Below are 25,987 nucleotides of genomic sequence, written 5' to 3'. Positions count from 1 at the left end.
TGGTTTATGAACAACAGACATTTATTTCTGACAGCTTTGGAGGCTGGAAATCCGAGATCAGGGTGTCTGCATGGTGGGGTTCTGGTGTGGGCCCTCTTCCAGGTTGCAAGCTGCCAAATTCTTGCAGTAAGCTCATATGGTGGAATAAGGTAAGAGAGCTCCCAGGGTCCCTTTCTAAGGGCTCTACTATTATTTGGATCCAGAATGTCCCCTAAAGCCTGTGTGTTAAAGCTCGGTCCCCAGTGTGGTGCTACTGGGAAGTGCTGAAATCTTTAAGAGGTAGGACCTCGGTATGGGTTGTTGCTCATGGTACAGCATCGCCTAGCATGCATGAGGCACAGGGTTTGATCCTCAGCACCACATAAAAATAAAATAAAGATATTGTGTCCAATTAAAACTAAAAAATAAATATTAAAAAAGAGGTGGGACCTATTGGGAGATTATAGGTTACTGAGGGTGTATCTTTGAAGGGGTACCCCCTTCCCCTTCCACTCCTTTGTTTCCCTGACATGAGGCAAATGGTTTTGCTCCACCAGGCATTCCTGCCATGATGTACCACTGCAGTGCCCGAACTACAAAACCAACAGATCATAGATTGAAACCTCTAAAACTGTGAGTCAAAATAAACCTTTTTTTCCCCTACAAATTGGTTATCTCAGGTATTTTGTTACAGTAATAGAAAGTTGACCAACACAGACATTAATCCCATTTGTGAGCACTATACTCTCTTGACCTAATTTAACTTCTCAAGGCCCCCACCTCCTAAAACCATCACCTTGCCAATTTGGATTTCAACAGGTGAAGGACGCATTTACTCCTTAATACCTACTTTTGGTAAAAATGAGACCAAAATGGGGAATAACAGACTTTAAACTCAGGTCCCTGCACTGAATTCATTGTTCCACTGTCAGAACCCAAGAAGTAGCCCTGCTACCCATACCACTCAGGTTTATTCCCTGGAGGCACATCCTAGACCTTCAAAGGTGAAAGCACTCAATTCCTCTGGACACAGACTGGAGTTAATGAGGAAGCAGGAGCAGTCATAGAGCCCTGGGCTCATACTAGGCTCCATCCTGACTGCTATGTGACCTTGGATGAGGCAAAGCCCTCTTTGAACCTATAGTCTCACTCAGCAGCCAAACAATCCCTGGGGTCCCTGCCAGGAAAGAAACTAATTTCAACTGGTCATGTGCCTCAGAGTTCTCACCTGCTGTTCCATAGTAGCCTTCAGGAGTTAACAGTTCAAGGAAATGATGTCAGGATGAGCAGCAGGGTAGGGAGGTCCAGAGGGTAGAGTAGGGGATATTTTGGGGCGGGTGGATCACCCACTCAATGCCGGACAATGGTCCAGGGCGGTCATTGTGCTGGGAGTGGAAAATCCTTTTCTGACTCCCTCTGCAAAGGCTGAAAATAGTCTAGGGGAGTGGATGGAACATGGTTCTACCGAAGAGTGACTGTCCCCGCCTGGCCCATTGTTCCTGGTTGGGACAGGGCCGAGACAGACACCTGGCTGAGCTGGATCCAACATAGGCAAGCCCAGAAAGCCCTTCCAGAAGGAAGAGGAGCTGAGCAGAGTCCAGTGTGATCCAGGATGGGCACCTGAGGCCCGGAGAGGAGAAGTGGCATGCCCAGGCACAGAGCAGCAGGGCAGAGGAGGGTAGGAATTTTCCTGGGGGGCTTGATTCCCACACTTCCCCTCACCCCAACACAACCCCCCGCCCTGTAGCCCAGTCACTCCTGATCCAGCTCCGCCCTCCGCTCACTGGAGGCAGGAGCAGCCCAGCTTTCTAGAGTGTGGCACTGTGTGGTGGCCATGATCACTCTGTCTCTCTGGTCACTTGAGCCTGGGAGGGCTCACTGCCAGTCCCCTGAATTGAGAGCCCAGTGGGCTTGGTTGTTCGTGACCCTGAAGGTGTAGGCAGCAGTGGTTGCCTTCCCTGAGGTGGGGAAAACTGGAATTGGGAAGCGGCAGCCCAGAGAGAGAGGCAGGTGGTTTCAGGTCACACAGCAAAAGCTGCCCAGTCATTGCCCCCTCTAGACCAACTCCAGGCCACTCCTCCCATCCTGGATCTTTGTTGAACCAAGGTGTGGCTGCAGACCACCATGGTGGGCACTGCCAGCGAGAAAGGAATACCTAAGCCTGCTGCCAAGTGGGCCGGAGCTCTCTACCCCAAAGGGGCTGGCTCCTGCAGCTTGAATCAGGGGTACTTTCCTCGGTTGCTTCCGCCTTCCACTGTCCCCTCTCTGTTGCCCTCCAGATAGGCACCTGGAAAAGTTCTGGAAATATATACAGGCTTGTGTGCCTGAAAGCCACCAGGGCCAGGCAGGGCAGAGGGAGGGCCACACCTCAACCAGGATGTTCCTGCTTCCCTCCTCCCACAGCCTGGGGAAACCTGAGCCTCAGGGGCACTGGGCATCAGGCCCCCAGGGGCTGCTCGCTGGCCAGGCACACTGTCTTCTTCTTCAAACATTTATCTCAGTGTGTGTATTTATTAAATTACATCAACCTCGGGAAGGCAGCCCCCCCACCGTCCCACCCCCACTTGCCTCCATGGCCCCTAGTTCAGCGTCAGGTGTGGAAATACCACATGCCAGGCACTGCACTAAACGCTTCGTGGGTCACTCAGGTGAGCTTCCTAAAGCCCTACAAGGAAGGTAGCATCTCATTTAAATAAGGAAATCGAGGCACTACAGGATTAACTCACCCAAGGTGCCATGGTTGGAAAATGGAAGGTGACATTGCAACCTAGGTGGGTCTTGGTGCAGAATCTGGGCTCCTAACCCCATCCCTGCTGGACGGGCTTCCTGATTCTGAGTCATGCCAAGGGTGGCATCCAGACCCTCCTGCCCTGCAGAGGTTGAGTGGTGTGGGACACTGGGAAGGGAATCATGGGAGCATCAGGGGGCCCTGGTCTCACCTGCTGTGTGTGTCATCTGGAGCAAGCCCTTGGCTCCCCTCTCCTCTGTCCTCACTGCTAAATGCAGAGGCTAATATCCACTGCTCGGGGTGGGCATGGAGGATAAACAACATGATGCCTGGGAAAGTCTTGCATGGTGCTTGGGACATGGGTCAATACCTGAGTCCCCAGCCCCACCCCATCCCCCGTGTGCCTGATGTGAAACAGACCAGCCCAAATCTGCCAAGATGATGTGGACAGAAAGGCAGCTTTGGTGGCTTGACCGGGAACTAGACTGGAACAGCCATGTGTGGGGAGCATGTCATCGAGGGTCTTTCTTAATCTTGGAGGTGGGACTGTCCTGTGGATCCCCCTGAGTCAGGGGATGCCTGCCACCCAGGGGAGAGACTCCCATGTGCCAGGGGCCATGCACTGTCACACAGAGGTCACTGAAAAAGCAGCTGCAGAGAGGCCAGCAAGCCTGACTCTCACCTCACTCCTTCCGGCCCCCTGCCTATGTCCCTGGCCTCTGCCCCTTGGCTCTGGGAAAGAGCTGTGCAGTGTGGGTGACACAGGATTCCTACACAGGCACTGATCTGCTCCAGACTGGGTGGCACAGCCGCAGGAGCAGTCTGAGCCTCTGGCCCACATCCAGGCGCCACGCTGACCTGCTCAGTGACCTTGGACAAGGCCCCGCCCCTTTCTGGCCTTGAGGCCTGTGGCTAGGCTGGAAAATCCCTGGGGTCCTGTTAGCTGGCTGGGCGACTCATGTGGCCTTTCACAGTGTCCTTTAGTAGTCAACAGCCCTAGGAAGTGATGTCAGGGTGGGGAGAAAGGGAAAGGGCAGGGAGGTCCAGAGGTTAGGGGAGATATTTTAAGGATAGGCAGGTCACCCCACGTCACTGTTGGACAATGGTCTGGGGCCAGGAGTGGAAAATCTTGGTCTTACTTGGGCTGAAAATAGCACAGGAATCAGAGGAACCTCAGCCACCAGGCGTGTGGACTGGGCACTGAGCAGCAAGGCCAGATGTCCATATAGAGGGCCAGACAGTCTGGTTGGGGTCTGGAGATGCGACCCTGGGTCCTGTCCTTGGGTCCCCTAGGGGCTCCATTTCTCATCCCACTCATGCCTGCCACAGGAATAAGATGGTGGGTGAGCCACCTATCCCTCCAGTCCTAGACCCTTAGAAATCTGCAAGCAATTGTTCAAGGAAAGCTTCCTAGGGCCAAACCACAGCGTTGCCTGCCTCCACTTGGGGCACTGGGCTCTCAGGGTCTCTAGGGAAGCTGCAGGAGGGGTGGGTGGGCAGGACATGAGAGGAATGGGGACTAGGAGAATCCAGGGCCCTGGCAGCCAACCACAGATGCACAGTAAAGTGTCCCAAAGTCATGATGTGCAACTCCCCATCTCTAGGTCTCAGGAGGGGTGAGGGTCAGAGTCAGCCTTCACACTCTTGGCCATCAGAGCTTCTTGCCTCGGAGGGACTCCATATAAACACTGATGGGGTTCAGCCTGCACAGCAGTGAGTAGGAAAAGATAGGCTCTGGCCTACCAAAAAGACCCAGGACGGTCTGTGTGAGGTGTTAACCAAAAAAGCTCCAAGAAGCTCTGGCTACATTAACAAAAATATAGAACCTAGAATGTGGCAGGTGAACATCTCACACTCTTCTGGGCAGGTCACCCAGAATTGCACAATGCAAAGTAATCACTTGGGTCATGGCCTGTAACCAGTCCCTGTCACCTGAGGGAGGTGTCGAATGGGGCTCTAAGTAAAACAACCCCATGCCTATGGTACCAGCTACTCCAAAAGCTGAGGCAGGAGGATCACTTGAGTCCAGGAGTTTGAGGTCAGCCTGGGCAATGTAGCGAGACTCTCAAAACAACAAACATAAACAGAGCAACCCCTGGGGATGCCCTGCCTTTGACAAAGCAGAGTGGAAAGGGTGGTAGAGGTGGGGTGAGAAAAAGGGCCCTTCTCTTGGGCAGAGTGGGCTCACAGGGCAAGGGTTCTCCTAGAGGGAGACAACTGAGCTCCTGTCCTGGAGGTCAAGAGTGAAGCCTGTTGTTCTTCCCTGGCCCTGGCCCTGTCTAGTTGAGCTCCATAAATCAGCTCAGAGTGGACCCAACACTCGTCACAAGTGAGACCCACCCCCTATGTTAACCCAGCTTGAACACCAACCATCAGCTGTAGCTGGGATTTTCCCAGAAGGCCAAGGCCTACATGGGAAGAGACGTGACTCTCTCTCTCACTTAGCCAGTGTAAAGGAAGCTTCGTGGTCGGAAAAAGAAGGAAGACTGGCTCAGCCTCCTTGTGATCTGGGCCCTGGCCTTATCTCTCTCTTGAGCCTGAGTGCCACCTGCCAACCTGCTATGGTCCCTGCACACCCACCCTCTACCTGCACATCTTTACTTAGGATGTGTCTGGTACCTGGATGTTTCAGTGAACTGCTTTCTCAGAAGCCACAGCTCAGGAGCACCCACCACTCCAGCATTCCCTGACCTGCTGGCCCACAGCCCCAACCACTCAGCATCATCCCAAGATATGCTGGAGCAACTTGTACCTGTCAACAGTCAAATTTTCAGGAATTTTGCAAAGAGGTTCCCATTGCTTTGGTAATTTGAAATTGTGCATGGTAGGAATATTTGTATCATTGGCAATGCTACAAATAAGGGGTTCCCTGCTGCCAGAGATCCACTTAAAAGGTTTAACAATAACCAGCATATGACTGGTTGTTACCTAAATTGGGGAACTCCAAGGACTGGAACCCCACCTGACTCTTAGCACAGAAACCAACTGGCTTTAAAGTGGGAGAGCACCTGAGGCCTACAGAGGGATCCCTGCTGTGAAACTCCCCTGAAGCAGCAGTGGGAGGCAGATGGCAGAAGAGAACAGGCTGGAGAAAGGCTTTTAAGGGGTGTTGAAACCCTCCCAGGCAGCATCCCCATCCTCTGACCAAACTACAGAGCACAGCTCAACAAGCAGCATAATCTTTAGTTTCAGTTACAGCCTCTAACTGTAGGCTGTAGGCTGGGAGCCTCCAGATGGGTTTATCACATCAGTTCCCAAATGTTCATCTCTCGGGCTAGGAGTACTCCTCTAAGCTGAGTCCACTAAGCACCTAGTCCCACCCAAGACTGCTGTGGGAGCTCGACCCTGACTACTCACCAGGGCCCTCTGATTAACCTGTGACTCTGCTCCACTGTAGCTAGCTCAGGTCTAGACTGCTGTTTGACCCTGGTACATCTCCTTCCTCTCAGGGCCTTCTCCATTTGATTTGATCAGGCTGGATTCCAGTCTAGATACCTTGACAGGATCAGCCAGCTATCTGCATGGGAGTCAGGTGGCACTGGCCCTAAACATGTGTCTGTTTTGAAATCTTATTACCTAACTCACACATACAAATGATGGCAGTTGACTGTCTGGACCGTAAGGAAAGTATCCTGAGGCCCTGCCAAGTGACAGTCACAGATGGTCAATTTCTGGGTACACTGTCCCATTTGAACAAGCCCTGGTCCCTTACAGCTCCCCCCATATAAACTTGCACAGGCCTCAGGGGTCAGGTCCTAGAGCCGGATGTCCTTAGTGTTCTGGTTCCCAGCTGGTGTGGACTCTGTCCGCCTGGAGTCCTCACTGCTGGCTGACAAATCTGTCCTCTTGGCCTCAGTTCTGCCAGACCTGTGCAGGCCCAGCCTGCGCCGAGCCCGGGTGGTAGGGTTGGGGTCTGTGGGTGGCTTCGCATCTCGGGCAAAGCGGACAAGCCTCTGCCCGGCCAGGAAGTAGAGCACAGGGTCAAGGCAGCTGTTGGCGCTGGCCAGCGGCCGGGTAATCTTATATGCCATGTTGATGGCATTGAGGGTGTGGCAGCTGAGGTCAAGCGAGCGGAAGGAGTAGTAGAGGGTGCGGGTGACGTGGAAAGGCAGGAAGCAGAGGGCGAAGACAGCCAGCACCAGGGCAATGGTGCGCACCGACTTGCGCTTGGCCCGCGGCAGGCCTCCTGTGCTCCCATAAGCTGGTTGAAGCAGCCGCCGTGCCATGAGCACGTAACAGACCAGGATGGTGGCAAAGGGCACGGCGAAGAGCACACCTAGCATGACAGAGCTGTAGGCCACAAAGTGGCTAAAGAGCTCAGGGGCCGAGGTGTCATGGCAGGTGATGCGGCTCCCACGTGCGCTGGTGGTGACAAAGTAGAGCACGGGTGCCTGGCAGGCCAGCACCAACACCCACACCAGCGCTGCCACCCGGCGGGCGTAGCGGGCCCGGCCCCAGCGCAGGGAGCGTAGAGGGCGCAGGACCCCCAAGCACCGGTGAATGCTGATGCAGGTGAGGAAGAGGATGCTGCAGTAGAGGTTGGTGTAGAAGAGAAAGCGCACCAGCTTGCAGAGCACCGTGCTGAAGGGCCAGTGATCGCCGCGGGCGTAGTAATAAACCAGCAGCGGTAGGGAAGCCGCGTACAGAGCGTCGGACACAGCCAGGTGGAACATGTACGTGGTGGAGGCGTTCCAGGTCTTGAGGCGGCACAAGAAGATGTACAGCGCCACGACGTTCAGACATAGCCCGAGCACGCACACTACGCCGTAGGACACAGGCAGCAGCACGTATTTGAAGTCCTCGTTGAAGCGGCACCTGTAGCCCAGCTCATCCCCATCCCAGGTGCTATTGATGGTGTCATTCCAGAGGTCCAGGCCCACCTCCATCACCCTGCGAGGAAGGGAGGGTTGAAAGGACCGCCATCAGGGTCAGGGTTCGGGCTCTGTGGGAATGCCTGACTGGCGCCCCTGACCAGGGCCAGGACAGACACAGAGGGCTCACAGATTCCCTTGTTAAGATTTGCCTAGGTTCAAGGGCTTTTTTTTTTTTTTCTTTTTTTCTATCTGGTTAGCAGCTCTCCCTGGACTCCAAATCTCCAAACCCTGAAACCTCAAGAATGCTTCAGATCCATGGACATCAGCCTCATGTAATTCTAAAACTCACAACAGAAGTTGGCAAATGGCCTGTAGCCCACCGTTTTTTTTGTTTTTTTTTTGGAAGTAGAGTTTTAGCTTTATTGGAACACAACAATACCCATCTGTTTACAGAGTTGAGTGGGTGTGACAAAGGCCATATGTCTTAAAAAAAAAAAAAAGTGTTGTTCCTGCTCTGCAAGCTCCAGATCAGAAGGTTTGAAACCTAGGATTCTGAGCTTTGGAACATGAGGATCTGGGGTTGCAGAGGGGGATAATTTCATGTACATGGGAAGGGGCCTTCAAGGCTGTATGGATCCAGTGCACACCAAGTGCCCTCTGCCTGCTCAGGGGTCTCTGGCCAGGGCAGCCCAGCTCCTTTGGAGGCATCCCAGGGCTTCCTTAGGTTCATCTTCCCAGTCTCTGGGGAGGCCGACATATTTCCTTCCTCAATCATTCACTTCTCATTCAACATATTTTTTAGGTATTCCTATATTCTGGCACTTTCTACATCTATACCCAGCAGTCCTGATCCCCAGCCTGTGGGGCTACCAGATGGGACAGTGACCTTCCTAAAGAGTCCAGGGAAGAGATGGGGATAGAGAATGGAACTTTTTTCATGGAACAAATCTAGCCTCTTCTGGGCACAGCTAGTTTCTCTTTACATACCATCACAATCCTGACATTCCCCTACCCTGTCCCTTGTGGGTGTGGGTCACACCCATGGGGTCTGAGCTCCACTTGCCTGGAGGGCAGATGCCACTTTCCTCCTCTTTCCACCCCCCCCCCCCTCCCCGGAACCAGTAAGAGCTCCCTCAGCTGGGAGGCAGTGGACAGATATCCTGGTCCGAAAGGCAAAGATATGCCCCCCAAAGTCCCAGAAGGCAGGATGGAAATCATCGCAGGAGCCCCTGATGGGAAGACCCTCCTGAACCTCAGCCCTCTCATGGGTCAAATCCCCCAGCCTTGGAGAAATACAGCCTCCAAACTTCCCTCCTCACCCTGGTCCTTCCCATGCTGCTGTTCTGCTCCTGCTCCAGTGCTGACCGCCTTGTCTCCCCTCAGAGGCAGGGTCAGGGCCCTCAGCATCCCTTCCTAGTCAACAGCCCATTGCCCTGCACCAAATTTCCTGCTGGAAACTAATGGTGGAATCTCTGACACTGAGAGGAGGGGTGGAGACTTCCCTGTCTCCCAGTGAACGGAGGGAGCTGCCCCTTCCACCTGCTTTAAGACATCCTGGCCTCCACCCTCCAGGCCAGCTGGCGACTCCATCACTGTGGCCCTGGTCCAGACTGACCTTTCCCACCCTCTCCCTCCACAGGCTGACTCACCAACTGTGAGACCATCTTCCTAGCCTCCAGTCCCTACTTTAGGAAGATAGCTATGTCCCCAGCCCTTTCCCTCAGGCCTCCCCTTTGCCTCTCCTGATCCCTGCTGCCCTGGACCCTCACCCTGAGCTCTGTAGGGACTGTTCCACCAGACTTTTGTCACTGGTCCCTCTCACCACTCATTGGCTCCACTGTGCCCAGTTCTGGCTGGCCCAACCCTGAGGAGCTCCCATTCTGGAAAGAGATGTGAGCTGTTTGAGGGCCCTCCCAGGCTTCCCTGACTTTATTCATGCTGTACTTTCTGTCTAGAAATTCTTTCCAGAACCCACACACACTGCACCCATCCTACCCAATGCTCCAGGTTCTTCTAATGTCACCACATGATTAAAGCTCTGCCCCTCTCAGGCACCTCCTCAGGCTGTTCCTCAGGTCTTGTTAGTAATTAATTGGTCCTTCCAGCTCTACCTCAATACATGCTAGGTGCTCTTTGAGGGCTGATTTCTGTCCCTATGACCCAGCAAGAGACCTGATCACAGCAGCTACTGCAGGAAAGAGAATGAATGAGCCAATGAGTTAAAGAAACACAACAGGTTGTGAGAGCCCCAAGGAGCTGAGATTGATGGAGGTGCCTCTCCTTTCTCTCTCTCCTCATAGGGCCTATAGGAGGACAGTGATACATAAAGATTTCTCTTTGGTGGTCAGGGGTCAGTGTGGCCCTTCTGGTGGCCCACCCTGCCCAGGGCCTTCTCCTGCCCCTGGACTATCCCTCCTTCAATAGCTGCAGGAGCCCAGAAGACCTTGCCCTTCTCTGGACAGGCCAGGAAGGCATCCTACAGATGGGTCAGCTGTCTAAGGTGAGTCACATGCTTTTACCTGGCCCATCTCTGATTCATAGTTTCCCATCCTGGAGTCCCCTCTGCTATTCTTCTTGCTCTGTTGTAGCCAGTCAAGGCCGAGCAGCTTCCATTAAGCATCTTCACGAATCCCTCACTCCCACCCCTTGGTAGATACTGCCATAGAAGTTAAGCTGTTTGTTCAAGGTCACACTGCCAGGAATTGGAAAAACTAATCTCAACACCAAGGGCTGAATCTCAACACCGAAGCCTGAATTCATCACACCCTGGAACAAAGAAGCAGGGCAAGGCACCAGCCTTAGGATTCCCTCAGTCTAACCCAGATTTAGTTCATTCACTTAGACAACATGTCAGCACCTGCCCAGCCTCCCAGCCAGTAGACCCACCTCACACACCTGTACCTGACCAGGCCCTGCTCTCACCTTCAGGATGCTCAGAGGCTGCTCAGGTTCCTCACTCATGAATGCACAGGCCTGGATCTGCCGCAGGGAGCTCTTCTGGCAAACAGGATAAACTGGTTCCCCGGCCTCTGGCCTTGCCCAGCCTCCAGCATTTTTCAGGGCAGACAGCTACAGCAGGGGCTCCTGCAGACACACAGAGTTGGACAAGGGAAGCCAACCAGGCCAAGTACCCCTAGGGCTCCCTCCTCTGTTCTAAATTTGGACCCCAAAAGACAGAGAAGTGATCGGATGTGCTTATCCTGGATGCACATCCACACACACCCCATTATCTAGCCCCAGCTCACACGCTCCAGGGAGCATGTCTGCAGCCCCCTTCCCAGGGACCCCCTTTCACAGGATGGAAGACCTCTTTCCATGTCCTGCAGGGCTGAGCCAGGCCTCCATCGTCCCCTCCCTCCATCTGGGTTTTGTGCTTTAGACAGGAAATGGTCAATACTCTCCTTGCCTAGTACACACTCTGTGGAACTTCTGCCAGCACATTTTTGCCTAAGCTGGGTCTCTAAGTAGCTCAACTCCCCACTCATGCCTCTAGTCATATCTCATGGGTGTTACACACACATACGGTCCATCTGAACACACAGGCACAGACACAGAGATACATGGAGGTGTGCAAATCCACTTTTTAAAAAAATATATTTTTTAGTTGTCAGTGGATCTTTTATATTTATTTATTTATATGCGGTGCTGAGGATCAAATCCAGGGCCTCATACATGCCAGGCAAGTGTTCTACCACTGAGCCACAACTCCAGTCCCCAAACCTGCTTTTGATGAGGAGGAAACAGTCCCAAGACCTCAGGGTAAATCAAGGACAGAGTTGAGATTAGAACCTGGGCCTTCTTGTCTCACCTGGGAGCCTCATACACACCAAACCCCGGGCTTCCAGGAGGGGATGGTTGGCAGTGGAGGAACTCCTCTGTATGGGCAAGTCCCAGCACCCATGACCTCAGACACGACACAGCAGAAGAATGTGCCTTTCTGGAAAGATCTCTTCCCATCTGCTTCATTTCCCTAGAATGGAGGTGGAGAGGTGAGTGGCTACAGGTGTAGGGCCAGGAGGGAGCCAAGGGAAGTGCCTCTGGGCACTGTGTGACATGGGCCAGCAGGCTGGTTATTATCTGCCTGTCTGCTCTAGAATCCAGTGACAAGATGAAGAGCTTCATCTCTTCACCCCACTCCTCCCAGGCACACACCTCTCTCCTTTTGAGGAAATGCCTCCACTCAGTCAGCGGAGGAGCACAGCACTTCTTCAAGGTCATTCCCCCGTTTCTGAGGAGGGCCTCTACCAGCCTTTCAGGATTCACCTTCGCTCTCCTCATCCCACTGGAAGCCCATCACTCACCAAGTCCTGTCAGTCAAGCAAGAGAGTCCTCCAGATAAGCCCTGTGTGTTTTGTGCACACCCACAGCCCTGTGCTTCTCTTCCAGACCACCAGCCTCTTCATAGGACTCCTTGCCTCCACCCCTGACCCTCTGTCCAGCCTTGATGCTGCAATCACATGAGTTTCCTAAAACTCAAATCTGACCATGTGCTATGAAGCTCAAAATCCTTCCATAGCTCCCTAAGTCCTTCAGGATAATGTCCAAGCTCCTTAACCTGGCACTTAAGGACCTAGCTGATCTGGTTCCTGCCATCCCTCCAGAAAACTCCACCCTCATCCTCTAGTCTCAGCACAGCAAAAGCAGTCATATGGCATATCTTGCTTGGGAACAGCCTTCTTTATCTTCTAACAACTCTATTGTAACACAAGTGAAGTGCTGTCTGTGTCAAGTTCTGTGTTAGACAGTTCATATACCTCTTCTCATTTAATCCTGAGACTTAGAAGGGCTAAATAACACCCCTCCCCCCAGGTTTACAAAGCTAGCAATGGCAGAAAACTCTGATCTGACTTCAGAAACTGTGTCTCTGACCATGGCCTCCTATCCGGCAAGGTCCAGGCCCTATCTACAGGAAGCCGAACACCCCTCTTTGAGCCCCATGGCTCTGTCTGGTCAGGTCTCCAGCAGAGGAGTGCCCAACTGATGTTTCCTCCTCTTAGTACTTCCCTAGTGTGAAGTGGCCAGATGGTTACTGCACCCATCTCACACATAGAAAAACTAAGACCAGAAAGGAGTAATTGAAGGTCTTGGCCAAGGTCACCAGGAAGTAAAGAGCCAAGCCAAGCCTAAGGGGGTAAGCCTACTTCCTGACCTGGCTCTGTCCCTACTCTAATCTGGGTCTTTCTGTGGTCCTAGGCTAGTGAGCCCAAAGCCAGGAGGAGGGACAGAGGCAGTTCCCAGGCTGGCTGCGGAATTTCCAGGGTGGTTAGACGACATTCCAGTTCCTCCACTAGGGTGGCTCTGGAATGTGCCACCCGCCTGACTGGTGGACCCTGTCCAGCCTGGCAGGGGAGAATGTCCTGTCACTACTCTGAAGACCCCCGCTGCCAGTCACTGCCAGGGGCAGGATGCTGTGATGAAGACACAATCAATGGGCCTAGAATGGCATCAAGGGGGCAGGACGGAGTACTGGGCAGATGGGAAATCCTGCCATTCCCAGTTGTAGGTCCTGGACAAGTCTTGCAATTCCAAAACCCAAATCTCAACTTTCTTTTTTAAAAAATAATTTAATAATCACTTTATTTTTTTTTTAATGTGGTGCTAAGGATCGAACCCAATGCTAGGCAAGCGCTCTGCCACTGAGCCCCAGTCCCAGCTCCTCAACCTCCTCTTGATAGAAGAATAGAAGCTTCCCCTAGCAGGGAAGAAAGGATGGTCAGGGAAGGCTTCCTGGAGGCGAGGACCCTTACCTGCATTTTACAAGATAAGTAGGAATCAGGTGGTTAGACAGAGTGGAAGAGAGTGAGCAGAAACCAGGGCAAAGACTACAAGAACTGTTCATCATCCTTGTAGTTTGGGAACAGTGGAGGACAAGGCTGGGCTGCACGGGATTAGGAGATAAGAAGTCACCCTGTACCCTTCCAAATGTCCTCCAAGGGGTCAATGTTCAGCAGGCTCCTCAACCTTGCCTGGCATGTTGCAGTAGGAGGAGCTGGCCTGGGGACACAGATGATGGGTGACCCAGATGACCCAGGTGACCCAGGGTGCAGTAGAAAGCCTCCCCTGAGCTCTGTAAACCTCTCTTGAAACTCTTGCCCTCTTGGGAACCCCCACAGAGTGTGGGGACCTCGCACGGAGGCTGAGGTCAGAGCTTGTGAGTGGGCGGGTTTCAGATCAGCCAGGCGAACAGATCAGGAAACTGAGATGCTAAAGAGGCAGAGCCTTCTTCAACCAGGCTGGGACCAAACCACCCCTCCCACCCAGGCCCAGCACTGCCCTGCACAGGGCTATAGAAACCAGCTCCCGAATTGAACGGTTCAGAAACACAATGCCCTGGGCTCCTCTCCTATCCATCACTCCAAAACTCTGCCAGTCAGACTCAAGAGGCAAGACCCTGTGTTTGGGCTCCAACTTGGAAACATCTATGCTGTGCATTCTTGGTCAAGTCAGTCTCCCTTTCTGAGCTTTGGGCTCTTTGATGATCAAATGGGGAGAATCACTGCTCCATGGAATAGCTCATGAGAAACAAGTAAGACAAGAGGCAGGTGGGCATTCCATGGTGCTGGCAAATTGTCCTAGTGTGGAGGCTGCATCTGCCCATCATAGTGGAGACACCGAATTCCAGAAGCCGGTGCTGCTTCTCAACTGGGTCCCTCTCTAGTGCCCCCGGAGGGGCAGAAGTCATGGTCAGAACAGTCAGTGAGGCTCCTGGAAGAGGAGCTATGATCAGGTTTGAAGGTGAGCAGGAAGGGTCCAGCTTGGCAGGAAAGGAGATGGGAGACCCCAAGTGAAAAAGGGACAAAAGCATAGAATGGGATCTATGCGAGGCTGTATGTCTGAGATGGTCTCAGCTCCAGGATTCCAAGTTCATTGTTCTCAGAGTCCAGCTCTTCTCAGAGTGAGTGCTGTTTCTTCAGTCTTGTTACTTATGGTTCTGATGGGCTTTGGTTTGAGATCCTCAGAACTACAGGAGTCTGCACTCAAGAGTAATCACAAGTCACATTCCCAGGAGCCATGAAGTCCCAGCAAGCCAGTGCCCTTGTGTGCCCTGCTTTACAGGGATCCTGTGAACTCAGCCTCATGTCATGCTCTATAGGGCCCTTGAGGAATGCCCATTCTAGCTAGGGAAGAGACATTGACATGGACCCAGTCCACCTGGGTGATGAAGACACAATCAAGGGGCCATGGAGCCCAGAGGAACTCCCAGCCAGCCAGAGGTGCTCAGGGAGAACTTCCCAGAAGAACTGGCACTTGGTAGATGATTAGGAGTTTGTCAGGTGGACATAGAGGTGGGAGGACACAGAAGGCAGAGGATGTAAGTGCTGAGACTCAGCAGGCAAGAGTATAGCCTGTTAAGGAAACACAGGTTGTGTGTGGCTGGCATGCACCGTTAGGTGGCATGGAATGTGTAGGGGCCCGAGGAACTCATATAAAAGAGCTCAAAGACCAGGCTGAGGAGCTGGGCCACTATTCTGGCTTAAAAGGGGAAGGTCATGGTCAGAGTTGACCTTTACAAAGATGGTGCCACATGTAAGGTATAGACAGAACTAGGGGGTCTGGCGGGAGGGAGATGAGGGAGGAGACATATAAGAATATGGTAAGAAGAACTGTTCTTTGACCCTGGACTCTCTGCTAGATGGGTAGCATCCTTCCTCAGCACCCCAACCCACCCATGGTAAGTCTTCCTCCTACAAAGTGGGCTGGGAGGCTGGACACTCACCAGGAAGCCATAGGAATACAAGTCTAAGGGAGGCCCCCAGTGCACAGACCTCTTCTCTGAGGAACTGCAGTGACAGTGACAGGGTACCAGGATGGAAGATCAAGAGCTGCCCAGAAGGGCTTGGGCTGCTCACCCTCCCACTAGGGATTCCTGCTATTTATCCCAGGACACACATGACCCAGGCCTAGGAGACTGGGTGATGAAGAAGTATAAGAACTCTTCTGTTCAAGGACACCCTCTGTGTGCCAGGTGATAGGGACAGGGTAAGAAAGCAGGGATGACTCAGCCTCGACCTGCAACTGGCCCCTCTCAGGGATGGGTACAGAGGTCAAGGAGAGTCCCATAGCCAGCTTCCCTCCATCAGCTTTCCTCCATCAGTACCCAGTGGTAGGGACAGAACAGGCCTGAGATTCCAAGGGCAGCCCAAGAGGAAGGTGTGAGATAAAAGGCTTATAGAATGTAGTTAGAGGAGAAGAAGGATTCCATCAGGGGCACCTCTGCCTCCCCTCACCAGATCTGCAAGGCTCCCCTGGCCCTATGAGCAGAACTGAGCTGGCCTTATCTTGTCAGCAGCTAGGTAAGCCATGAAAACAGGTTCCCAGGAGAGGATTCAAACTCCTTTCGGCTTTGAAGGTAGAGGACTTGCCTTGCCTTGATGGGGCTTCTGTCTTGGATGGGGCAAGTAGGCAGGAGGCCCAGATTTCACTGGGCTTTGTGATCTCAGGGAAGATACTCCCCAAACCTCTTTATTTCCTCATCTGCAACACGGAGATAATAATTCCTTTCTCACAGGGCCATTGGAGGATAAAATGAGGGTTTTTTAAAAAACTGTTACTATCAAGCTATCTTTGTAGAGGGGGTCATGGGGAGAGGAAGGCATTCAATAATTAAATTCCCATAACCAACACAATCCCTTGTGATTGCACCTGTGTTCTATTATGCTCTTCAAAAGACCTTTGAGTATCATGCTCCTCCCCATGCACTGCATTGAGTTGACAAAGCCCTTTACTGGGCTGGGAGTGTAGGTCAGTGGTAAAGTGCATCCTTAGCATGCACAAGACCTGGGTTCAATCCACAACACACACACACACACAACACACACACACACACCAAGCCCTTTCCTGGCCTCTATCTTAAGAATCCTCTAAGCCCACTCCTTGCCCAGCTCTGAATCTACACCAGTGCCAGTCGGACCAGCAGCGTCCCTGGGCTGCACCCACCAACCTCTTCAAGGATCTGATCTCCTTCAAAGAGGCAAGGATCAACATTCCCAATTTATGGGCGGCAAACTGATACTTTGAGAGGCACAATTACATAATGGGTTACAGCCATGAAATCAAAGCTTTTGTTGGGCTCATGAGATCTTGGTGATGACCTCATGTTCTCTTAGTTGTCTTTGGGGGAACTGGGCCCTGTGCATCCTGTGCAAGATGGGGACAGGAATGGAGAGGTCACAGCCACACTCTTTAGGCCAAGTTCAACAGCCATTTCTGAGGGTTGCCCAGTGCTCCCCAACCCTCTGTCTATGCCCCAGGACAGCCCAGGCAGAGAGGAGAAAGAGTGACAGGACTTTTGTGCCAGGACTTCTCCCTCACTCCCTAACCCCACACTCTCACATGCAAGACCTTACTGGTCCTTTTAAAGGGTAGCTGCTCAAAGAACCTCCTTTCTCCTATTCTCACCACAGAAAATTGAGACTTCCCTGGGGTTCAAATCCGATCCTCAAAAGCTCATCATATTCTAGCCTAGCTCCAAAGCAAGACTGTGGACCCAGGGAATCTTGCAATGCTATGCTGAGAGGAATAGAGATCCCCCATCTTCATGAATCCCAAACTGGCAGAGCTAGTTTCTAGCAGGACCTGGTACTTGGGCTGGATGCCCTGGAGGGTGGGGGGTGGGGCCAAGTCTGACACTGGCTGTCCTAGTGGGAGGGGGCACTGCCTTTCTCCTGACTGACCCTTTCTACAGCACCACCTGCCAGATTAAAAGTCTGCTGACAGATTAAAGTCTTAACTGTTCTTCCTCACCACTGCCCTCCTCCGCCCGTGCTACTGCCTTCCCAGTTTTACCAACGCTCAGGATTGGGGTGGGTGGGAGCCACCCAGAGCGATCCTGGGGGGGAGGACAGGAGTGCAAGAGGTCTTGGGAATTGCCTAGTCTCTGGCCGTCCCATTGCTCCAGGGGCTCCTACACCAAACAACAGTTTAGAGCGCACACACACACAAGTTCAGATACTCTCCCCCCAGGGGCACTCACTGACACACAGACTTTCCCAATAGGCGGACATACACACCCTAGTCCGCGGTGGCTATCCACACTCACTGAGATCTACGCGCCAGCGAAGACAAAGATCAACCACGGATTCACGGGGCGTCCCGCCGTCCAGTTACGCGCCACACTCAGGCTCGGAACCATGCCCTGGTCCGGCGGTGAGACACACACGGCCCATTCCTTGCCCAGCGCCGAGTCCGCACCCGTGCCAGTCGGACCGGCAGCGTCCCTGGGCAGCGCCCGCCAACCTCTCCGAGGGTCCGATCTCCTACTAGGCGGCCTGTCTCTTGCCTCCACGCTGAATTCGTCCGCCCCAGGTGCTGTGGCCGCTGTTCCCCGGTGCCGGTGGCGGTGCCGGCGTCTTGCCGCTGCGCAGGGTCCCACGTGCCTGGGAGCGCCGCGGCCCCCGCCCCGCCCCACCTCGCTTCCTACCCTGCGGCCTGGCCCCCGGGGCGGAGCGGACTCTGGACAGACCCCGGCACCGCCCCCACACGCCCGAGTAGATACCTCGCCACCTCGCCACCCGTCACCACTCTGGGGACGCCGCCCAGCCCCACAGTCGTGGGGTCAGCGCACCCGCAATGGGTGCTGCGCAGGAAGAGCAGGAAGACGGTCCTAGGACCTGGCCCGGCAGAAGGAAGAAGCCGTCAGACTCACTCAGAGGAGCAGGGAGCGCAGGCAGCTTGTGAGAAAAGATACTGAGAGACGCCAAAGTTTTACTAGGTTTGCAAGCTGGCCTGGCTCCTGTCATTACCCACTGAGGGACCTTCGCGACGATTCGAAGCCTCTATCCTGTTCCTGCCCCAGCACCTGTTCTCCTTGATGGGACCAACTCAGGTCACCACGCTGAGACCGGAAAGCCCAGGGAACACTCAGGTCTCTGCCTCTCTCTCCAGCCCCTAGTAGTGAAGGCCCTGTCCCTGTGCTCTCCTTCCCCTTCCTTCATTCCACCAGCAGGTCACCAGATTCCTCATTCTTTTTGGTCTCTCACCTTTAGCTGCTTTAATTCCCTTCTCTGCCCTCAACCCCACTCTGATGGCCTTATGTAGTCGTAGACCGTATTTCTGTCCCTCTCCAGTCTGAGCTCAGGAGGGCAGGGACCAGGTGGCCCTTCTCCCTACTGCTATCCTAAAGGTCCTGGGAGGTGCTGTGTCCTGGCTTATGTGTAAGCATGAATGAAGGAGAGCCTCCCTACCCGGCCTCATTTCTGGTTTAGAAGTCAGGAGTGTAGATTCTGGCACTGACTCAGGGACTTTCAGCCACTGTTCCAGTACCTCTCAGGGCCTCTTTGCTGTGAAAGGGAGCCATCCCACTCATCCTCCCACCTACCACTGTCCATCTATTGGCTCTTTGGATGGTCCAGTGGCTGGAAAAGTGCAGAACAGGCTTCTTCCTGTGGCCAAGGAGTTTGCCCAGGGTCCTGGGGCCTGACTGGGCTGCAGGTCAGCTGACAGGGGCCTGGCTGCCAAGCCCAGTAGGGGCCCCAAAGGATGCTGGCTGCATCCCTGCAGGAGTAAGAGCAGGGAGGGCATACAAGGCTCTGTGGCTAAGAAGCATCTGCAGTCCCCTGGGATTTGCTTGGGAGACACAAAGGCCCCTTGTCCTTCCTCCTCCGCCTGTTTTCCAGGCTGATCCATTTCAGTTTCCAGAGGCCTAGCTCTTCCCACATCCCCAACTTGTTGGGCCGAGGCCTTAGGGTCCCAGTGTGGGTAAGTCTTTTGGGCACTGTAATCTCTTCCAATCCCCTCTCCCTCTTCTCCCTTTCAAGCTATCAAAACTTCTATTGTGCCAGGTGTGGTGGTGCACACCTGTAATCCCAGCAGCTCAGGAGGCTGAGGCAGGAGGACGGTGAGCTCAAAGCCAGCCTCAGCAAAAGTGAGGTGCTAAGCAACTCAGTGAGACCCTGTGTCTAAATAAAATACAAAATAGGGCTGGGGATGTGGCTTAGTGGTCGAGTATCCCTGAGTTCAATCCCCAATACCCAAACAGAACAAAACAAAACAACAACAACAACAAAACTATTGTCACAGCTGTTTCCCCTTTGATATCAAAATGAAGGCCCAAGCCCAGCCTCCGCTTCTAGCAGACACGCCACAAAGTACTCAGTCCAGGGCTGTGCGTCCTCTGCTACGGTCCAACTCCCCTACTCTACAGCCAAAGGAACTACATCCCTGAGACTTTTGACACCTGACCCTCATCAGGCGATATAGTAAAGGGCCCTGTCCTTGAACCCCACCTCCTCTGGTTCAGATTCCTGTCTGGCCTCACTTCTCCTATGACTTCTCTCTGAGCCTCAGTCTCCTCTTCTGTAAAATGGAGTGTTAATAATAACCTTATTTGCTGGCCTGTCTAAAAGTTCTTTTTTCAGGGTTTTGCCCATCATCCTGAGCCACCCAAGTTCAAGGATTTGTATTCTTTCCAAGAAGAGCTGGGGGTGGAGATCCCCTGACACTTTGCCAGGCACTTCCTTCATGCAATTTTGGAAGTCATCAAGTCCAATGGGCTTCACATTCCATAGCAAAGTCCCCCTTACCGGGGCTGTCTGGGACCCTCCCATTCCACTTCAACTTATGCATTTGTGCTTTGTGTTTTTACTTATTTGCATTTCCTGGTAATTTGTTGAAAATACATAGATGATTCTATGGCTAAAAGAATTTAGAACCATTGATCCAACCAGGAAATTGAGGCCCAGTGAGTCACACAGCAAGTGCCTTCTAAAGGGGTAGAATAGCAACAAGAGAGTCTCTCTGGAACCAAGCAGCCTAATGGTGAAGGCCCAGGCACAGTAATAGTCCCCACGAGGTGGGTAATGGAGCCATGGGGGCACAGGGGAGGGCTCCATTAGCAGCAGTGGGTCAGGAGGGGCAGAGCAGAGCATGGCTCCCCGCTCCCACCATGCATTAGGAGGCTTCCTGCCTCTCCAGCCCTGTGGAGGCACTTGGCTCACCCGGGGCCTTCTCATCTTCCCTCTCTTCACTTCTCTCACCTCCCTTGAGAGAAACTTCTGCAACTGCATACTGGGGTGGAGTCCTTGCTTGGCCCAGGTTCTAATCCTGTCGCAGACTAAGGGGGTGTCTCTGCCACTCCTCACTGCCATCCTTGCCTCACACTGCTTGGAGGCTCTGACATCCTCAAGACAAAGCCCAGCTCCAGACTGTCACTATGGGCCCCACCTCTGTGCTTTGCCTTCTGCCAGCTGGGCTAAAGAGCGGAGCCCTTGCTCACCTCCTGCCTGGTACTTGCTGCTCCCTCTTCCTGCAACATCTCCTCTCAGCTTTTGACCTCCTCCTGGCTTCCAGCCATAGCTCCTCTAAGACCTAGCTCAGGTGCCCTGCCACTTGCCACACTGCTGTCTCTCTCAGTGCCTATCTCCTCCTTTATTGAGAACATGTTTGAGGGTAGGGCCTGGGTCCTTCCTGCACACAGATGAATGCCCAGTACCCTGTACTGTCCCAGTCACATTGTCAGCCTCCATGAGTATCTGTTGTGAGTGAAGGAGGAAGGACTCCATTTTGTGATCACATTCTTTGTGCTAGTCATGGTTAAGGCAGCCCCCTCCTTTGCCCATGAGATGGATATTATCATTCTCATGTTAATTTTAGGGAAACTGAGGCTAAGGAGGGTGAAGTAAAAGTCCAAAATCATGCAGTGAGCCTGTAGTGAGTCTCCTGGCCCTGGAATGGCACCCTGTGGGAAGGAAGGCCCTGCTGAGTCCAGTTCCCATAGAAATGGCTAGACCAAGCTATTGGGATCCACACTGGTGGCTCCAGTTACACAGGGCTAGGTTGGCTCCAGCAGCCTGGCCTTCCTTGCTCCCTGGACTGCTACAGCAGCCTGCAGGCCAGGAACTGAGCTCCTCAGATTTCCAGGCAGGGGCCAGGGCTCGGATGCTGACTGCAGCCTGGTGGCTCTGGCTGTCAATCAGGCCAGAATGCAGGCCTCCAAGGAGGCAGCTCTGAGAAATAGGAAGCCTGGTCCAGGCCTAGGAAAACCTCCACTCTACTTCCCCTACAAGCAGAATCAGCTATATAATTTGTGGGACATAGGACAAAATGAAAATGTGGATACTCTTTTTCAAAAATTATTGAGAATTGCAAAATTGTGACAGCAGAATATTAAACAAAATTCAAGGCCCTTCCAAGCTTGGACCCCATGTAATTCTATAGGCCGTATGCCTGTGAAGCCAGCCTTATCCTTAGGCCTTGGTTTCCTCATCTGTCAAATGGGAGAATGGTAGCCTCTTGGCCAGACAAGGTAAGGATGAGGTAGAAAAGTAAGAAAAGTCCAGGGAACAGAGTGAAGGTTGGGTAGGGGTTCTCGTGAACATCACTTATTGTTTGGGTCTTAGCCCTGGGTACTGGATCAATTTGCACCACAAGTTTGATTCCTTACAATGGCTCCTTTTCATGGACTTAACCAGGGAGGGGCTCAGAGAAGCAAGATGCTTAGGGTTATGCAGAGACTCAGTAGGGAAAGCCAATGTCAGAGCCCTGGCCTGTCTCTCAGCAAAGCTGGGGCTTCTTGTAACACAGAAGAGACAGAGAGAAGAGAGGGAGAGGGAGAAGGGCAAGAGGGAGGTGGGAGGGTAGGAGGGAGGCTGCTCAGGACAAAGAGGGCCACTGTGTAAACACAAAGACCTAACCACAGAGGCCCCACAGGGGCTGGGCCAAACAGATGGACGGAGCTGTGTGGCTCTATCCATGGCGACCAGGGGAGCTGCCAGGAGCTGCCTCCCAGCCCCTCCCTAGCTGTGTACGTGTGGGGTGGGGGGCAAGGGGGCATGCAGAAGCCAGGAAATGGGTCACTGAGGAGAACCAGACTGAGGGCTGGGCCCTTTACACCCTGCCCCAGGCCTCCAGAGCCAGTGCTGCACACCCACCTGTCCCCAGCAACTCCAGGGCCTCGGCCTTACACTGTTACCCCCCACCCCCAGGGATGACCATCTGAAAGTCTTAACCTCACAATCTTGCTTCTGATAACTCCCCCATCACCCCACAAGGGATAACAAATAAATCCCTTGATGTGTCATTCAGGTTTCTTTGTGACCTGCCTGATCTTTCCATACTCATCAGCCTCCCATACCATAGTCACATGTGACATCCCACCAGATGTCTCCGCCCTTCTTCTTATTTATTTATTTATTGGTACTGGGGATTGAACTCAGGGACACTCAACCACTGAGCCACATCCCCAGCCCTATTTCTGTATTTATTTAGAGACAGGGGCTCCGTGAGTTGCTTAGCCCCTCGCTATTGCTGAGGCTGGCTTTGAACTCGCAATCCTCCTGTCTCAGCCTCCCAAGCCACTGGAATTACAGGCGAGTGCCACTGCACCTGGCAGCTCCGTCCTTACACACACACAGCTCTCTGTTTGTTCATACTTTTCCTTTTTCCTGTGATGCTCTTTCCCCTGATCCATTGTGGGCTGAAATCCTATTTCTCCTTCACAGGCCAGTCCAATGCCACCTCCACCAGCCAGCTTTCCTCCACCCCTTCAGTTAGATTTTACTTTACCCATTAACACGTTCATCTACTCTGCCACAGGGGCTGGGGCTGTAGCTCAGCGGCAGAGTGCTTGTGTGTGAGGCACTAGGTTTGATCCTTAGCACTGCATAAACAAACAAATAAAATAAAGGCATGCTGTCCATCTACAACTACAACAACAACAAAAAAAATCCACTCTGCCACAGATGTTGGGTTGCTCCTCTGTCTGCAGTGCTCATTGCTGCCGACTTCTGTTGGAGTCCTATGGATCCACAAAGCTGGCCTGGAAGGCAGGGGACATTGAGCTGGGCTTTGCAGGCAGGCATTCTGTGCTAGTCGGAGGCAGATGAAAGTAAGGAACAAGAGTGCTGAGAAGCAGTGTTGCCAGCCCTACCTCAAATTTTTTTCTGAATCAGCCGAGACCCTGAGTACTGATAGCAAGTGGCCCAAAAGGGCAGGAGCCAGGTGTGCAGGGGCATTGCCAGGGGGATAAAAAGTTAACAGGTTCTGAGGAACCAAGTCATGAAGGGTTTTTATATGCCATACTAAGGAAATGTTGTTATGTCTTGTTTAAAACACACCCAAATTTATTTCTCAGTTCTATGATTTACAGGTAATTAATTTCTGCTTTTATCTTTATTATTTGCTTCCTCTTAGTTACCTTGAGGTAGCTTTTCTGTTCGTTTTCTACAAGTTTATTAAAGCAAATGCCTATTTTATTTATCTACATAATCTTTTAAAATAATGTAAGCTTTTAAGGCTATAATTTCCCTCTGAATTCAGCTTTGGCTGCATTACATTTATTTGAATATAGAAAGGTTTATTTATTATTATTTTATAACTAGTGAGTAATTGAAGTTTTAATTACCCTTTGACCCATCTCAAACTCTTTTTAGGGAAATACTTAGGTTTGGGAGATCTTTTTATTTTACTTTTTTCAGTTTAAATGAATTTAATTTTTAGACAGTCTACAGGACATTTTTTCCCCTCAAAAGCAATTCCTCTATTTCAAATAAATCACAGTTAAAATAAAGAGTTCAAGATGACATTAGTTCCATTTGTCTTAAGTCCTGGTGACCTGGTGATCTAGTGATGTGTGGATGAAAGTGCAGCCAATTATGACAACAGGTGAAAGTTCCAAAGTAATCGCCAGATTGTTTTTTGACATTTTCCCATTTCTAGGCCATCCTCAAAGAAAATCATGTATGGGGTCACGCTGTCCTCACAGTAGTCCAGCGAGCGATTCATGATTTCCCAAATAAAGAACTATCACAAAAGCCTTTATTCTTTTGGGTGTCTATTTAAGTTTGATTGATTCCATGGATTTTTATTTAACTGAGCTACACCCCCAGCCCCAATTTCCTGCCATCTTTAATGTACTTCCTATAGGCTTCTTTGGTGAAGCTGGTTTTCTGCAAGTGATAGTTCCTGACTATCAACCCCAATGATCACTGTGCTTTCTGCACCTTGGCCCTTGCAAAGGCGTTTCCACCAATGAGCAGTCATCAACGTGATCCTCTGTCCTACTGATCTCCAGGCACAACCTTCCCTGATCTTGCAGGTCTTGTAAATGTCTGAGAATATCTCAGAGCTCTGACAGGGTCCTGGGTCCTTGTAGAGGACTGGGAGGACAGCGGGAGGAAACTGAGGGTGCAGCACCAGTTTAGCCAAAGTGGGGAGCATAGCTAAAGCAGCAGAGGGTGGAAGGAGCCGGATGGGAAAAAAGCCTTTGTATTGTTTAAATGTGTTACGACTATCTAGTTATAACATGTAGGTACGTGTGGGAAGAAGGACTGTAAAGAAGGAGTAAAATCTATTGTTTATGTGTATTTTACTTCTTTTTTTAATGTTTATTTATTTTTTAGTTGTAGTTATACACAATACCTTTATTTATATGTGGTGCTGAGGATCGAACCCAGGGCCTCGCACATGCTGGGCGAGCGCTCTACCACTGAGCCACAACTCCAGCCCCCTGTATTTTATTTCTTTAACTTACTTTTTGGGTTCCATGGATATTTTAAAAGATGTGTGTTTTCTTTTTATAAAGATCTACTTCTTGTGGGACTGGGGATATAGCTCAGTTGGTAGAGTGCTGGCCTTGCATGCATAGGCTCTGGGTTCAATCCCCAGCACACCACACACACAAAACAAAAACAAACAAACAAAAAAAACTACCTCTTGTTATTCTGTTAGTCTCATTCATCTATCTATCTATCTATCTATCTATCTATCTATATAATATTTTTAAAATAATGTAAATCCACCTTTCCTTTTATCCTGTATAACCCATCTCATGATAGTGATGTGTTACCCACTAATTTTTTAAAATATTTTTTTAGTTGTAAATTGACCTTTACTTTATTTATTTATATGCTGAGAATAGAACCGAACCCAGGGCCTCAGCCATGCTAGGCACTACCACTAAGCTACAACCCCAGCCCCTCCTGCTAATTTTTTATCTATATCAACTTCTTTTTTTTTCTATTTCATCTATCCTGATAGTCTAATATTCAATATATAAAAGTTCTTTTCTATAGATTACGTACGTTTAGTGCCTTCTTTTGTTCCATTTAATGTATTCAGACACAATTTTTATTATTTCTTACGTCAGTATTATCATACCCACTTTATTTCATTTGCTTTTACCTAACTTAACTCTGTTTGTGCCTCTTTATGTAAATGTCCTATGTCACTTAACTTTTTCACTAAAAGTTTAAATGAGTAATGTATTATTATGATCTGAAATTTTTAAAACAGAAGAAAAAAAAAAAAGATATGCAGACCAACATCTCCCTCCATCTCCCACCATTCATCTGCCCAGTTTCCATTCTTCCTCTCACCCAGCCTGGAAAATGTTTTGTTTTGCTTTATTATTATTATTTTTGTGTGTGTGGTACTGGGAATTGAACCCAAGGCTTCTGCATGTTAGGCAAGTGCTCTAGCCCTGAGTTACATCCCCAGCCCTTTGTAAATTTTACACTGAGACAGGATCTTA

At 51.4% G+C, this 25,987-nt stretch overlaps 1 protein-coding gene and 1 pseudogene across 4 annotated transcripts; both read right to left on the bottom strand.

Annotated features, from left to right (window-relative positions):
- On the bottom strand, positions 1-17,898 carry P2ry2 (purinergic receptor P2Y2). Of its 4 annotated transcripts, none has more exons than XM_027942526.2 (4): positions 17,532-17,898; positions 11,330-11,491; positions 10,444-10,605; positions 1-7,597 (listed from the first exon to the last, which is right to left on the bottom strand). In XM_027942526.2, the coding sequence occupies exon 4, from the start codon at positions 7,591-7,593 to the stop codon at positions 6,463-6,465; it is 1,131 nt and encodes a 376-aa protein (XP_027798327.2). In that variant the 5' UTR covers positions 7,594-7,597; positions 10,444-10,605; positions 11,330-11,491; positions 17,532-17,898; the 3' UTR covers positions 1-6,462. The 4 variants fall into 4 exon arrangements, with proteins under 4 accessions (XP_027798327.2, XP_027798328.2, XP_027798331.2 ...); XM_027942527.2 differs by having other exon boundaries at positions 17,561-17,898; XM_027942530.2 differs by lacking the exon at positions 11,330-11,491.
- LOC114098605 (translationally-controlled tumor protein-like) lies at positions 16,593-24,675 on the bottom strand (annotated as a pseudogene).
- Positions 24,676-25,987: the final 1,312 nt, after the last annotated feature.

The sequence above is a fragment of the Marmota flaviventris genome, chromosome 9, assembly GCF_047511675.1.
Source record: "Marmota flaviventris isolate mMarFla1 chromosome 9, mMarFla1.hap1, whole genome shotgun sequence".
NCBI classification, from domain to species: Eukaryota; Metazoa; Chordata; class Mammalia; order Rodentia; family Sciuridae; genus Marmota; species Marmota flaviventris.
The sequence above is the reverse complement of the archived record's forward strand: the minus strand, read 5'-3'. Positions and strand labels throughout refer to the sequence as shown.